The following is a 16,172-nucleotide window of genomic DNA, read 5'->3' on the forward strand; positions in this document are numbered from 1 at the left end:
ATAGCCATAATTATTGAAATAAAACTGCGATAAACGGTCGAATAATTAAAAAAGAATAGAAAATGATCATGTATATTGATTTTCACTTGGAGCAGTGTTTTACCTTTATCAATACTTCTGCATCTTTGCCAGAAAAGATTTATGTCTCGTAGGGACTGATCAGTAACCAAATGATGCATTCTAGATGATTATGATGTAAATGTGTAATTATGAATGTGTTTGAAATTATTACAAAGAAATGTTTATCATGTACACAACAGTTTCTTCAAAAAGGCGGAATTAATATTGAATGTGGATTATTGTGAGATATTACACATTTCTAAGAAAAAAACCATTTCGTAAGATTTGATCTCTATGTGGAATAAAACTTTCAATTTTTTTCTTAGGCTTCCCAAAAACCCAAATGATAATCAATACACAATAGTCACCCTAGACCTTTCGGTCAAAACGTTTTCTGTGATGAATATGGCACTTTTCGCAAACGTATGTAGCAAAATGAGTGAAATAATGTGTAATATCATTAAATTACTAAATTTCCATCTTCATAAATTCATACGGTGGCTCAAGATATGTATAATAACTTGATATACCCATATATAATTCATTTTAGCTGGAGGTGCGTGTCATAGTCGCCGCTATGCTGTACTGAGCTGCGTTTCATCTCCCCTTTCTGTTGTCAGGCGTGGCGTCAGTACGACAACATGGATCAGGTATGTTATTTTATCCGGATTTCTCCTCTTTAACGCGGACTGGTGTAGGAAGGAAAGTGGATTGGAACAATTTAAACTTGCTGTAGCACCGAATTTGCATAATTAACATTAATTAATGGGTTAGATAGAAGAAGAATTGGTAAATGTCTGGCTGGAGGCCGAGATCACGTGTGGCGATGCCGTAAACCTGTGTTGATGAAAAGCTGGTCCGGTTTTATATATTTAATATGGGTATAATAGGAGGAGGTAGGCATAATTGACTAGCTTATTGACCCATCAATACTAAGGGTACATCAAACCTATTAGCATAACAGCATTACTGTTATATATTTTCGATTGTTTTTCTCATAGTATACTCAATGCGTAAGATAGATATATATATATATATATATATATATATATATATATATATATATATATATATATATATATATATATAATCCCTGGGGATAGGGGAGAAAGAATACTTCCCACGTATTCCCTGCGTGTCGTAGAAGGCGACTAAAAGGGGAGGGAGCGGGGGGCTGGAAATCCTCCCCTCTCAATTTTTTTTAATTTTCCAAAAGAAGGAACAGAGAAGGGGGCCAGGTGAGGATATTCCCTTAGTGGCCCAGTTCTCTGTTCTTAACGCTACCTCGCTAACGCGGGAAATGGCGAATAGTTTGAAAAAAAAAAAAAAAATATATATATATATATATATATATATATATATATATATATATATATATATATATCGTCGGTTATGCTCATGGTTTTTGATCATCATAAGTAACCAGGTGAAAGAAAACCTTACATAGATAACTCAGTTCCAGTTTAGGGGCACCACAGACCATCACACTGAATGACCTCGCTGTTCAGCCCCTCAGTACTGTACTTTAGCTTAGGGTGTGATGTGGCGCTGAACATTTAAGTCATAAATTGCTGTTAAATCCGTTATAAATGCTCAGCACTTCGAGAAGTGGTCAAAGAATACAGTAAAATTGAGCAGTAGGGTAAAGCATTTTTTTCAATCAGGGTTGTTCGATAAAATGATTGTTGTGAGAGTTATATATATATATATATATATATATATATATATATATATATATATATATATATATATATCAGGAAATAAAGTGGAATTAAAGTTATTAACACTTAAGAAAATCAACAGAATCCATTTAAACTTTATGAAAATGGTTCAAGTCTCTGAAGAGAAAAAGATGCAACTGGGGATTGCATAGTTGCTTGTTACTTGACCCCTGTTACCACAGACCTGTTTCTGGATTGTGGTTGTGATTAGCACAGTTCAGCTTGACTATTGAACTTTTAAGAGAAATCTTGACTATTATGGAGATGAGGTTTCAATGAGTTTTTTAATTTTTTTATTTACAAATGATTACTCTTTTCTATAAGGTTCTCCTTAAACCATAAAATCCACTGAAATATAATAGGTTGGTGAAATGTTGATAATTGCAAGAGACCCAGTCAGCTAATGTGTCAAGAATAGCCGTTTGCTTGACTGAGTTTTTATGATTAGTCTCATAATCTTCGTCCCAATGATGTGACCCCATACTTCTTAGTCGTCTGAAAAATATTTTTCATTTAGTGGCAATTTTATTTTCTATTTTGAAATACAAGAATATCATAAAGAACAAATTTGCTAAGAAACATGATATAAGCCTCAGCTTACTCTGAGAGAAGCAACAAATTCTGAATTCCTGGTTTGACATTTTTTTTTTTTATATGTATGTTAAGCCAAGTCTTGTTTTGCATCCCTTGTAAAAGAAGGAGCATCAACTAAAGTTTATAATGCACTTCTCATTTTGTTAATTCATGTGCCTATGTTTTGAGTGAATTTTATATGCAAAAAGATACTTGATTTTATGTATGATTAACCCTTCCATGCATTAAAGGGTTCTCAGTTTTGATTGAATGCTTTGGTAATGATATATTTAGGGATATACTTGGTTCCATACATCATATTGCTATGTAAATTAGATGAACAGTCTCAGGTTTTAGGATGAAAGGAAGGTGATTGATCTTCAAGTCAGAATGTAGATTGTCCTTTCTAATCCCCAGGTGATGTACATCCTGTTGCTTTGGGTTTCGCTTATGGACTATAGTAATATGTTTTGTACCATTACCCTTGTTCTATAATTAGTACAGGGTGGGAGACAAGACATAACATTTGTTTGTTTACTGAATGTAGAATAGTGCGATCGCAACATTTATTGGTGAATGTACATGTTTGTAAAACGTTAAGTGGTAAGAGTAAAACATTAAGTTGTAAGATATATACTAATATGGAAAGAGGTTTTATATCATGCTACAAGCAATCTTAAAAACTGTGCTTGTAAACTAAGAAATATATCAAGTGACAGTCATTCCTTGCGCTACCTCGCTAACATGGGTGACAGCAACAAAGTATAATAAGAAAATATATATATATATATATATATATATATATATATATATATATGTTATTACTTTGGACATGCGGAGAAAATGAGTGAGGAAAGGTTGAAAGAAAGGATGTACGTGACAGGTGGAGGGAACTAGAACTTGGATACTAAATTGGAGATGGAAGGTTGGAGTGAATAAAGATTTTTAGTGATGGGGGCCTGAACATGCACAAGGGTGAAAGGCATGCATGGAATAATGAATTGGAACAATGTGGTATACTTGGGTCAACTTTCTGTCAGTGGACTGAAAAGGGCATGTGAAACGTCCAGGGTAAACCATGGAAAGGTCCTTGGAGCCTGGATGTGGATAGGAAGCTGTGGTATTGGCGCATTACACATGACAGCTAGAGATTGAGGGTGAATGGATGTGACCTTTCTTTGTCTGTTGTCTGGTGCTACCTCTCTGACATGAGGGAGCCATTGGGTGTGGGAGGAAAGGAGAATGTGTATGTTATCTCATTTCTTTTCCTTCGTGCATTTGTGCTTCCTTTGGGGCAGGGTGGCATCAGGATGGATGAAGGTGAGCAAGTATGGATGTGCACATGTGTATATATGTATGTGTATGTATATATATATATCTATGTTTATATAGGTACATGTACATGTAGTGTTTATGCATATATATGTATATACATCCCTGGAGATAGGTGAGAAAGAATACTTCCCACATATTTCCTGTGTGTTGTAGAAAGTGATTAAAAGGGGAGGGAGCAGGGGGCTTGAAATCCTCCCCTCCCGTCTTACTTTTCCAAAAGAAGGAACAGAGAAGGGGCCAAGTGAGGATATTCCCTCTTAAGGCTCAGTCCTCTTGTTCTTTATGCTACCTCGCTGGTGCGGGAAGTGGCGAATATGTATGAAAAGAAATGTGTGATTGAATGGATGTCTTTCTTCATATGTTTCCTAGCGCCACCTTGCTAACGCGGGAAGTTATGAAAGAATAAAAGTTATAAAAAACTACTTGCTCATTTTATCTCTTTTAATGCTTCAAAATGCATACTGCTTGTAGCTGATTAAGATTAATGTAATTGGACTGATCAGAATTCCTCAGCAGTTGTTAAAGATTGGCAGTCACCAATATTTGAAAGGATGGAGGTGGTAATAAACACTTCTTAGAAGATTGTGCTAATGCCAGCATACCTTAAAAGTATGGGAAGGTAAATTAGAATAATGCAGATTTTTAATCGCTAGATAATCAGTTGTGGAATTTTATGGGAAAGAAGTTTGCTCAAATTAATCATTTCTGTCTACTTTTTATGCAGTTAGTTTTTGATAACATCATCTGGTTTGTCAATTGGTGAAGGTTGACAGCAGTCATTGTGTGGTGCTTCATATTCATTTAGTACTTAAATGTATGAAGTTACCCCTGCTATCCTTCACACTTATTTGCTTCCTGCCTCCCCCAGTTCCACTCTTGTTTCTTTACCTATGATTTTATCATTACCTTTACATTCTCATTCACTTTTTCTGTTTCCCCAGTATCTCTTTGACCCCACTTCCCTGCTCCCTCTTCTCTGCCCTACTACCCTCTTTCCTCCCAACTTTTTTCACGCTACCTTGCAATTATCCCTGAAAGTCAGTCTTTCATGAATGCTGTTTAATTTCATCTCTTAAGAGACTGGCTGGGACCTTATTGTTTGCTGAGATATGATTCATAAATGAATTTTTATGTTAACAAATATATGGACTTTATTTTTTGTCATTTTTCATATTCAAAGTAAGTTATATATGTTTTTCCTCCATTTTTCAAGGGAAGCTGCTGCTGGAAATGCATCTGTTTGTAGAAGTTCCAATCATCGTCACAGGGGATTTGCAAATGATAGATGCTTTTGATTATTAAGGGGTTCTAAAACTTAGATCATGTAAAAAAATCTCTTAATGCAGTTTGTTAGAGTAGATGAGCTAGTATTAACCTAACAGGTTATTACAGAGTGAGCGAGCCTTCCAGAAGCAACCTCTTGTTTTCCTGAACCGAAAGAAGGTTCTGGGAAAGAGGCCACGTGGCTTAAGGTACACTCGGCAGGTGGGACTTGGATTCAAGGCCCCCCGCGAGGTAAGCAGGCATCCAGCAAATGGTAGCCTCTGTAGGAGGCAACCACTAGCAGGCATGCTGGCTTAGGCCTGTTTGCATTATCTGGTTGTTCCCAGCCCCTCCCAACCTACTTAACCTCTCTCCCCTCACAACCATCACAAGTGCCAAAGCTGGTCCCTGGCACACTCCGATTCACCTGAGTGTTTTGTGGGAAGTCTCTGTCACAGGAGGAGGAACACTGATGACAACAGAGGAATTTATTTGTTTGGAGTAGCTACTTTGTGTGTGAAAATATGTACCCAGAAATCCTTGTGCATTATCATTGTTCTTTCTCTGTAGTGAGAGTTCCTTTTGTCTTTTCCTGCATGATGTGTGTAACCTTTAACATCGGCACCTTGCATGGTTGTTCCAGACCGAGAAGGCTTTCCAGAAGCAGCCTACAGTCTTCCTTAACAGCAAGGGAGTCAAGGAGAAGGGAAGCAAAGCTAAGCGCTATTTGCGCAAAGTTGGCCTGGGCTTCAAGACTCCCCGTGAGGTAGTGATAATAGTGACTTGTTTCTTAAAAATTTTCAAAAGTAATTTTATGTTCACTGACCATCATGCTTGCCTCCATATGGGTAGCTGTAGTTGACCAGCTTGGAAGTAATATTTGCAGTTTTCTCCAATGTGGTTTTAACTTAAAGACCTTTTTCTTGGGAATTGTTTTAGGTAGTCATATTAAGGTGGTTCTCAGTTTACAGTGATTTCAAAATTGTTTTGAACTTTGAGGACTTAAATGTGAATTAGTGCTTAGTGTTCATGTTCAGTTTTGAGAGTGCCCAGAAATGAAAGAATAATTAAGTGGTGCTATGAGAGCCTTGGTAAATGAGAGGTTGGATTTGAAATGAGAAGCTTTCATGAATGGAAGTACTCCAGTTTATCAGTGGATGTAGCACTAATTTTCAAGGAAGTGATGTGTGAGAAATTATAGGGACTGAAATAATAAGAGATATAGTTGGAGTTGTAAAAATATATAATGGAAATAATTGAGTTACATAGTTAGGTTGTAGGACTGAAGCTGTAATGAGATATGATCAGTATGTATTGTAGGTGGTAGGGTAATATGAAAATTGGTTTACAGGTAAGGAGTAGAAATAGATCATAAGTTGTTAATGAATAATGTAATGTCTCATACTAGGTCAGGAATATCTGCTAATAGTATTTGATGGAAGTGACTGTGAATGACATTAGTAGAGAGGGAACATAAAGAACGTAAAGCAGAGTATAGGCAAATAAGTGGTGGTTTAGTAAGGTAATTTTATATTTAGATCAAATTAATGCTTTTGGAAACAACAAATTTATGTAGAATTTTTGGTTTATGAGAAGAAGATAAAGAGTTAGTAAGAATGGACGTCTGGAAATTCTGACTTATGAATGCAGTTAGAAGCTTTAATGAAGAAAACATTGGTTGTCTTTGAGGAAAATTATGAATGAGTAGTTTAATATGAATATAGGGGTTCAGCAAGACTATGTTAGGTACATTTTTAAGAGATTATTAGTGATGGTAGGATGAGAATAGATATAAACTATGATGGTGCAGACTGGAAGCTACAACAGTTATAGGTTGCAGATAGTGGAGCTCCACCATATGAATCAGATGAGTTGAATTACTCGGCAGAATGTCATAAGTTTTTGTAGGGGACATTGAAAGTCCAGAAATAGCAGGTGTCTTGTTTTTAAAGAGAAGTTGTGATGAAGTGTGTAACATGATAATGAGAAGGGGTGGTAGTAGGAAAGCTATGATCAAACAGTCCTGTTAAGTAAAATAACTAGATATGCTGTTTGACTTATGGTTAATTTGGTAGAATGTAAGCATAAAATGTGCCTAAGAAGCTTATGTGTTGATGTAGTCACTTTTTTATATATAGATATTTATGTAAGTTGAGAATAAAAGGAGTAAGTAGTTGAATTGGAAATGGCAATAGATTGTATTAAGAATAGGTAGAATGCATCAAATGGGGTGAAGATGGCATGGCTGGAGATAATGGGGTCTCATGTGACACAGTACTAAATTCAGAGGTGTAAGATTTTTACTGTATAGTGTTGTGGAAGCCATGATCTTTAGATTTAGACATAAAGTGAGTGTGTGATCTACATCATGTAAATGGGAACATTTTAAAGATAGTATTGTGATCCTCAAAATTATATTGGATTTTACTAGTTTTATGTAGGCCAATCAGTTATCTCTTAGGTGTTTGATATGTGGTTTCGTATGTAAGTTTTTTTTTTTTTTTTTTTTTTTTTTTTTTTTTTTTTTTTTTTTTAGTACTCTGTGTGTAAGTATATAGTCTAGCTGAAAGTAAAAAGAAGGTATTCAGTTTTGAAAGATAATTTTCCCCCCCTTTTTGGTAATAATTATTATAAGCACAATGACACCTGTGTATAGTAATCATGTGATTAATGGCTCGGTGAAGTGGAAGGTAAGTTTTTAGTTAAAAATGTGTATAATTCAAGGTTTTGATATCCTTAACTGTGGCAATTAGTTTAGTCCTGCTAAGTATTTTGATAGTTTACTATACTGCTAAGTAATTTTTTTTTTTTACATGATTACTGCATGTGAGGGAAAGAACTGTCTGTGTATATTTGATAAAGTTTCTCATGTTATTCAGACATCTAATATTTCATATTTGTCAACAGGCATCAAGATTTTGGGGTCTCCTGTTTCTATGTCCCCTGTCAGGAGGTGACATAATTTCCATTCGTGTATTTGTATTTCGGATGGAAATATACCAAAAGAAAACTCATATTATCATCACTCACAAACAGATTACAATGCAAAATTATTAGAAAACTAATATTTTTCTTCAAAGGCTCAATTCTTAATTTTGCCTTACAGAGGCAGGAGGGTATCACACACAGAAAAGTTTTAAAATGTTGTCTTGGGAAAGGAAGTAATGCAGTAACCATTGAACTGCAACATTTTTCATTTGAGTTCATCCATGAAACTGACATTCCTCATGAGTCTATTTATGAAACTGACATGTTTCATGTGAGAACAGATCTCTTCCTTTTTTTTTTTTTTTTTTTTTTTTTTTCCCTGCCCTTATTTGAATTCCCAATTGATAGATTATTCCAATTCATAATCACTCTGTTGTTAGCACCTTAACAACAACACTGGAAAAAATATCAAATCAGCCACTCATAAATCATCAAAGTCTCAGTGAGAGTGCATCATCAGAACAGATAGCTAGATTTGCATGGCCACCAACATAGTTCATTCTGTATGCGAATAATGTCAGGGTATGTAAATGTGCAAATAATTCAAGTGATATACAAAAATGTTTTTATCTAAAAAAGCACTTAAATGTTGTGACGGATCAAGGATGTGTAAAATCATGTTTGAAAAAGAGTGCATAATGAGTTTTGGTGTATGGAGAAATCACACCTTGTAAAATCTTAATCGTCCTTTACTTACAAGGATACGGAGCATAATGCTTCCAGCAAGGGCCCTGACCCATCACCTTAACCTTCCCATGCCAATTAAGGGGAAGATATTTCTTTATGGGTATTTTCTATAACAGCATGTGATGTAGGGGTACTGGTGAGCAAGGATCTTAACCCATTACAACAGTGCATTAGTGTGTAATAAGGCTAATTAGATTTTGGGGTTCATTGGTAGGACTGCCAATGAAAAAAAAAAAATAGAGTATTACTGCAACTTTATCTTGTGTTGGTGAGACTACATATGAATGATGTGGTACAGTTTTGGACTCCATATATGCAGCTGATATAGATTATTTAGAGAGAGTGCAAAGGCAAAGGACAAAAATGATCCCTGGAATTAGAAACCTCATTTATGAAGAAAGGTTAAAAAGACTGAATTTTACTCTCACTTATGAGGAGGTGGGCTAGAGGGGATACGAGTGAAGTTTGTAAATAGGTGATTAGCATTACTAGAGGTTATAATATAGATTAAGTTCTTAGAATAGCACTACCAGACTGGACAAGAAGTAATGGATTTAAATTAGAAAAATAGATTCAGGTTGAATGTGGGTAAGTTTTGGTTTGAGAATAGGGCAGTAGATTTATGGAACAAGCTGCCAAGTACAGTAGTGGAAGCTAGGTCTTCAGGTTGCTTCAAATGAAGGTTGGATGTGTATATGGGTTCAGGCAGTTGGTTGTACAGTGGACAGACTCAGGACCTACTTAGGCATGGGCTCATAGGCCTCTTGCAGTGTCCTCACTTCTAATGTTCTTATATGGAGATATGTGATGTGAAGAAGCACACTACATGTGTTTTGCTAAGGGTCACAGCGCCAGTGTCAAAATGGATGAAAGTTTGGGGTGCTGTGGTCATGCAGAACAAATTGCAGACTATTGTTTAGTCATATGTATAAGTGCAGGATCAAGGAGAGGTATACTTTAGAGTTATATGCCTAAGTAAAATTAATTGGACTAACAGTATATTAGACGAGGGGTTCCTTAGGAGTAATTAAGATTAGATGCAATTGAAGTACCATGTATTTAGAGGTGGTGTGAATGAAGATGTTCGTGTAATGTAAATCGGCTTTTGTAAAGAAATTAGAAAAGCACTTAATTAAGGGTGAAAGTTAATGTTTTTCTTTAAAGTTATTTTAATTTATCAGTCCAGTATCTTCTAGGTGTTCCCATTTACATGGTTGGATAAAGTGCATGGAGCACCACAACCTACTAGTGTAGTTTTTTTTAGGATTTTCCCTGGGCTTGTTCCCATACCTTCTCATGACGTAAGGTTGTGGCGTAAACTCCAGGAAGAGAAACAAAGCACAAAAGCAGAGGGTTCCTTGGTAGGCACTTTCTTTAAAATTGTGTTTTGACACTTGACATGAACCATGGTTGTGCATGATAAAACAGATGGGATTGTTTTCAGTCTTAAGGCAGGTATTCTCATACTAACTCAGTCCTTGATACAGGATGATTTTTTAGGCTATTGACGGCACATACATCGACAAGAAGTGCCCCTTTACAGGAAATGTATCAATTCGTGGACGTATCTTGACTGGGGTGGTCCAGAAGATGAAAATGCAGCGAACTATTACTATCAGAAGGGATTATCTTCATTATGTCAAGAAATACAATAGGTAAGGATCACAAGGATCATACTGTTAATTGTTGTTTCTTGAAACTAGTTATTTTAAGGTGTAGGCATGAAATGTCAAACACAACTCCACAGTTGAATAACTTGTCATTTAGTATACTTATCATACAAACAAGTTCCATATCCTTTAAAGGAGCAATAATCTCCATTTAGCTATATCATTACTGTTTTTATGCATACTTTTGACTCTCTCTCTCTCTCTCTCTCTCTCTCTCTCTCTCTCTGTTTGTTTTATATATATAGAGAGATAGGAGTATTGTTGAATGCCCATCACCTCTATAACAAAAATGGCATTGATATATATTTAGAAAGTAACACGCTTTTTTGTTGGGGGTGAGGCAGGTTTGTATTACAGAATTTACATTTTTGGAATGATACTAATGAGGGAAAAGAAAATGTAAAATTAGTTAAGGCGAAGACATAGGAGGATGGTGGGCATGAAAGTAGGCAGGCATCAAAAGTAATTGTCAGTACAGATATGTGTGTGTGTGTGTCTAGCCTTGTGTTCATTTTAGCTTGACTTGTTCATTTATTTTACAGGTTTGAGAAGAGACACAGGAACATGTCTGTCCACCTGTCTCCGTGTTTCAGGTATGCAGGATTTTAATGAGCTTTTTATTTTGAATGTAGAAGCTGTCTTGATGTATGAAGCTTGCCAGAAAAGTTTGACATCTTGCCAGCAGTATAAGCTGACTTGAGAAAAGTAATCTTGTTTTCCTAGGTTTGCAGTAATATGAATCTTTTACATAGATTTTTTTAAGTGTTTGAAACATGAAATTTTATTTTTACTTGGTCTGATGTATGTGTTAAATTTCCATTATGCTTCTGCATTTTGCGTTTGTTTCTGGAACATTTTGCTTTGGTGTTTGCAATTTAGCAGTGTAACAAACTTCCCGAAATGAAGTGCAACTATAACTGTGTGGTTTGCCTTTTGTTAGGGAGACAGAAAAATGGATAATGTAATATAAAATCTTTACAAAAAATGGAAATTCATATTTGTTCAGTAGGGTGCTTGTGTGCTTGATAAATGCAAGTAAAGGTAAAGTAATGATGTTTGAAAGGAAACAGAGTTAAAGTATAAACTTTGCAAAACCATATAGATTGAAGGAGAAAGTATAGTAAACTTTATAAATGTGGGGGAGAAAGACTGGAAGATGTGAGAAAATTTCGGTGTTTAGGAGCTAGCTAGTGTACATTTTGTGGTATGGATTGAGAGATAATGTTAAGAATAGAGGAGGCTAGAAGAGTTTTTAGGTCTCTTGATAGAACAAATGAAGGGTAGTGGTGTAAGTATGGAAATGAAGAAAGGATTAAGGACATCTTTGTCTTTCCATCCTTGATGCTGCTGAAACATGGACATTGGTTGAATCACAGAGGTCAAGAATCCAGGATAAGGAAATGAACTTTTTAAGAGGAGCTTGTAGTATGACAAGATGTAATGGAGAGAGAGATGAAGGGGGTGTATGAGAGGTGTGGTATGGCAGGGAGAGTTTTGTAGTGTCCTAGAGTGGGTGAAATGTAATACTTTGAGGAGGTTTGGGCATATGGAAAGACTCCAAGAAAGAGGGTTTACAAGGAGAGTGCATGATTGTACGATTAAAGGGGTTTGTGTGAAATAAGACCACCCTTGACATGAGGAAATAGTGGGGGGAGAAAGGTGCAAGAGGTGAAAAAGAGGGCAAATGAGAGTTGGGGTGAGAGAATATCATTAAATTTTAGGGGGAATAAAAAGATGTTCTGGAAGGAGGTAAATAAAGTGCATAAGACAAGGGAGCAAATGGGAACTTCAGTGAAGGGGGCTAATGGGGAGGTGATAACAAGTAGTGGTGATGTGAGAAGGAGATGGAGTGAGTATTTTGAAGGTTTGTTGAATGTGTTTGATGATAGAGTGGCAGATATAGGGTGTTTTGGTCGTGGTGGTGTGCAAAGTGAGAGGGTTAGGGAAAATGATTTGGTAAATAAAGAGGTAGTAAAAGCTTTACGGAAGATGAAAGCCGGCAAGGCAGCAGGTTTGGATGGTATTGCAGTGGAATTTATTAATAAAGGGGGTGACTGTAATGTTGACTGGTTAGTAATGTTATTTAATGTATGTATGATTCATGGTGAGGTGCCTGAGGATTGGCGGAATGCGTGCATAGTGCCATTGTACAAAGGCAAAGGGGATAAGGGTGAGTGCTCAAATTACAGAGGTATAAGTTTGTTGAGTATTCCTGGTAAATTATATGGGAGGGTATTGATTGAGAGGGTGAAGGCATGTACAGAGCATCAGATTGGGGAAGAGCAGTGTGGTTTCAGAAGTGGTAGCGGATGTGTGGATCAGGTGTTTGCTTTGAAGAATGTATGTGAGAAATACTTAGAAAAGCAAATGGATTTGTATGTAGCATTTATGGATCTGGAGAAGGCATATGATAGAGTTGATAGAGATGCTCTGTGGAAGGTATTAAGAATGTATGGTGTGGGAGGCAAGTTGTTAGAAGCAGTGAAAAGTTTTTATCGAGGATGTAAGGCATGTGTACGTTTAGGAAGAGAGGAAAGTGATTGGTTCTCAGTGAATGTAGGTCTGCGGCAGGGGTGTGTGATGTCTCCATGGTTGTTTAATTTGTTTATGGATGGGGTTGTTAGGGAGGTGAATGCAAGAGTTTTGGAAAGAGGGGCAAGTATGAAGTCTGTTGTGGATGAGAGTGCTTGGGAAGTGAGTCAGTTGTTGTTCGCTGATGATACAGCGCTGGTGGCTGATTCATGTGAGAAACTGCAGAAGCTGGTGACTGAGTTTGGTGAAGTGTTTGAAAGAAGAAAGTTAAGAGTAAATGTGAATAAGAGCAAGGTACAGTAGGGTTGAGGGTCAAGTCAATTGGGAGGTAAGTTTGAATGGAGAAAAACTGGAGGAAGTAAAGTGTTTTAGATATCTGGGAGTGGATCTGGCAGTGGATGGAACCATGGAAGCGGAAGTGCATCATAGGGTGGGGGAGGGGACAAAAATCCTGGGAGCCTTGAAGAATGTGTGGAAGTCGAGAACATTATCTCAGAAAGCAAAATTGGGTATGTTTGAAGGAATAGTGGTTCCAACAATGTTGTATGGTTGCAAGGCGTGGGCTATGGATAGAGTTGTGCACAGGAGGATGGATGTGCTGGAAATGAGATGTTTGAGGACAATGTGTGGTGTGAGGTGGTTTGATCAAGTAAGTAATGTAAGGGTAAGAGATGTTTGTAAATAAAAAGAGCGTGGTTGAGAGAGCAGAAGAGGGTGTTTTGAAATGGTTTGGGCACATGGAGAGAATGAGTGAGGAAAGATTGACCAAGAGGATATATGTGTCGGAGGTGGAGGGAACGAGGAGAAGTGGGAGACCAAATTGGAGGTGGAAAGATGGAGTGAAAAAGATTTTGTGTGATCGGGGCCTGAACATGCAAGAGGGTGAAAGGCGGGCAAGGAATAGAGTGAATTGGATCGATGTGGTATACCGGGGTTGATGTGCTGTCAATGGATTGAATCAGGGCATGTGAAGCGTCTGGGGTAAACCATGGAAAGTTGTGTGGGGGGCCTGGATGTGGAAAGGGAGCTGTGGTTTCAGGCATTATTGCATGACAGCTAGAGACTGAGTGTGAACAAATGGGGCCTTTGTTGTCTTTTCCTAGTGCTACCTCGCACACATGAAGGGGGCGGGGGATGGTATTCCATGTGTGGCGAGGTGACGATGGGAATGAATAAAGGCAGTGTGAATTGTGTGCATGGATATATATGTATGTGTCTGTGTGTGTATATATATGTGTACATTGAGATGTATAGGTATGTATATTTGCGTGTGTGGATGTGTATGTATATACATTGTGTATGGGGGTGGGTTGGGCCATTTCTTTCGTCTGTTTCCTTGCGCTACCTCGCAAACATGGGAGACAACGACAAAGCAAAATAAATATAAATATATATATATATACGTATACATTTCAAAGTATACATATGCATATATACACATGTACATATTCATACTTGCTGCCTTCCTCCATTCCCATCGCCACCCCACCAGGTAGCACAAGGAAACAGACGAAGAATGGCCCAACCCACCCCCACACATTTATGCCCATACATGCATATGTACATACATATACATTTCAGCATATACATGACATATACATGCTCAGACATATATACACAAGTACATATTCATACTTGCTGCCTTCATCCATTCCCATCGCCACCCTGCCACATGAAATAACATTCCCCTACCCACCCACTAGCTAGGTGGTGCCAGAAAGACAAAAAATCGCCACATTCGTTCATACCCGGTCTCTAGCTGTCATGTGTAATGCACTGAAACAACAGCTCCCTTTCCACATCCAGGCCCCACAGACCTTTCCATGGTTTACCCCAGACATTTCACATGCCCTAGAGATATGTCTCATAATTTTCAGAACACTGCCAATGCATGTAACCATAATTTTGAATGGACATATTTTCCCTCTTGAGCTATCAATTTATTGTGCAAGATAAAGAAGCAATTAGTACTTACAAAAGCATGTTAGGCATGGGCTGAGTTTCATTGTCATGGCCCATTAGTTGTTATTTGGTGTAGGTGATTCATGTTTTGATTGATAAGTTGACTTGTTTTCTTACAGGGATGTGAAGCCAGGTGATATTGTCACTGTTGGGGAATGCCGCCCGCTCTCCAAGACAGTTCGTTTCAATGTGTTGAAAGTCAGTAAAGCTCCTGGCACAAAAAAGCAGTTTCAGAAGTTTTGAATAAATATCATGTAAGATATTGGTCTTTCTCTACTGTTCCCCATTTGCATATAGACAGGGATCCCACAGAACATGAGAAAATTGAAAGCTAAATCTTTCTATGTAGTAATGCTATGACTTTTTATGCATTCTGAATTGGAGCATTGCTTTTAACAGTTTGATAGGATAATGGTATTTTTTCTCATTTTCTGTTCTTGCTTGCCTTTCTCAGAAAAAATACCACTTTGATGTTCCTACTTTTAGAAAGTGAAAATGCAATGAAGAAGAATTTTAGCCCTTTTCCCCTCTTATTTGTCTATGAACATTAGAGGTGATGTGGGATGTCTTTCTTCCTCATCCCCAAAGAATAGTTTGCTATATCATTTGTGATCACACAACCACTTTTGTAGAATTTAATGTGATCAAGTACATTCAGCTCATGAGTTTTTTTTTTTTTTTTTTTTTTTTTTTTTTTTTTTTTTTTTCCCCAAGTATTTCACATATGAAAAGGGGGAGCCATGTAACCCCTAACCTTCTCCTGTAGCTGTACTCTTACAGCAGGTATATCAGATATGATGCATCATCTTCGTTTTATTTATAACTTTGTACGAGGTAGCATTTGGAGTAAACATTAGCCCCTTTTCAGGACAGTAACAGAGGAACTGAATTTGCGGATGTTAGATATTCTTCTTACTAAAAACATAAAAGATCTGCCATTGGAGAAGTTGGAGTCATTATGCAAAGGCAATTTCATATTATAGATTTTCAATGATACTAAGCTGATATTACAAGTGGAATGAGATGATGCATGTTTTCATATTTGATAATTTCAATTATGTACGGACCTCAAAGAGTACCAACAACGAATAGAAGGGAAGACTTAAAGGTCTGCCATTACACCTGCAGTGGTGATTGCAGGAATGTGCATAGACCTGTGCAAAGAGACTATAGCAAGTGATTGCCAAAAGTTCAGTCGTGACAATCGGGAACTCTTTTTTGAATTGTTAGCTGTTCCTGATCCATGAAAACAAACTAGTAGGTTTAATTGGCCAAATTATGAGTGTGAAAGAAATGTGGCTATTCCATCAATACAGTGAATTTGTCACATAAGAGGTTTGGAATATGGGGTTATGCAACTTGTGTTTCTGGACGGTAGGAG

At 37.1% G+C, this 16,172-nt stretch overlaps 1 protein-coding gene across 2 annotated transcripts; it reads left to right on the plus strand.

Moving 5' to 3' along the window:
* Positions 1–610: 610 nt before the first annotated feature.
* Positions 611–15,051, plus strand: RpS11 (ribosomal protein S11). 2 transcript variants are annotated; one of them, XM_071686686.1, is made up of 5 exons: positions 611–710; positions 5,596–5,718; positions 10,128–10,282; positions 10,840–10,890; positions 14,911–15,051. In XM_071686686.1, the coding sequence occupies exons 1-5, from the start codon at positions 702–704 to the stop codon at positions 15,032–15,034; spliced, it is 462 nt and encodes a 153-aa protein (XP_071542787.1). In that variant the 5' UTR covers positions 611–701; the 3' UTR covers positions 15,035–15,051. The 2 variants fall into 2 exon arrangements, with proteins under 2 accessions (XP_071542787.1, XP_071542788.1); XM_071686687.1 differs by lacking the exon at positions 5,596–5,718 and adding an exon at positions 5,082–5,204 and having other exon boundaries at positions 653–710.
* The last annotated feature ends 1,121 nt before the right edge of the window (positions 15,052–16,172 follow it).

Source organism: Panulirus ornatus, chromosome 42 (genome assembly GCF_036320965.1).
Source record: "Panulirus ornatus isolate Po-2019 chromosome 42, ASM3632096v1, whole genome shotgun sequence".
Classification (NCBI taxonomy): Eukaryota; Metazoa; Arthropoda; class Malacostraca; order Decapoda; family Palinuridae; genus Panulirus; species Panulirus ornatus.

Bases quoted from the DNA above. Each gene is read 5' to 3' on its own strand.
- RpS11 (XM_071686686.1), top strand. The intron at 5,719-10,127 runs GTAGTGATAATA...ATGATTTTTTAG, and splicing joins GCTTCAAGACTCCCCGTGAG to GCTATTGACGGCACATACAT. The intron at 10,283-10,839 runs GTAAGGATCACA...TTTATTTTACAG, and splicing joins TATGTCAAGAAATACAATAG to GTTTGAGAAGAGACACAGGA.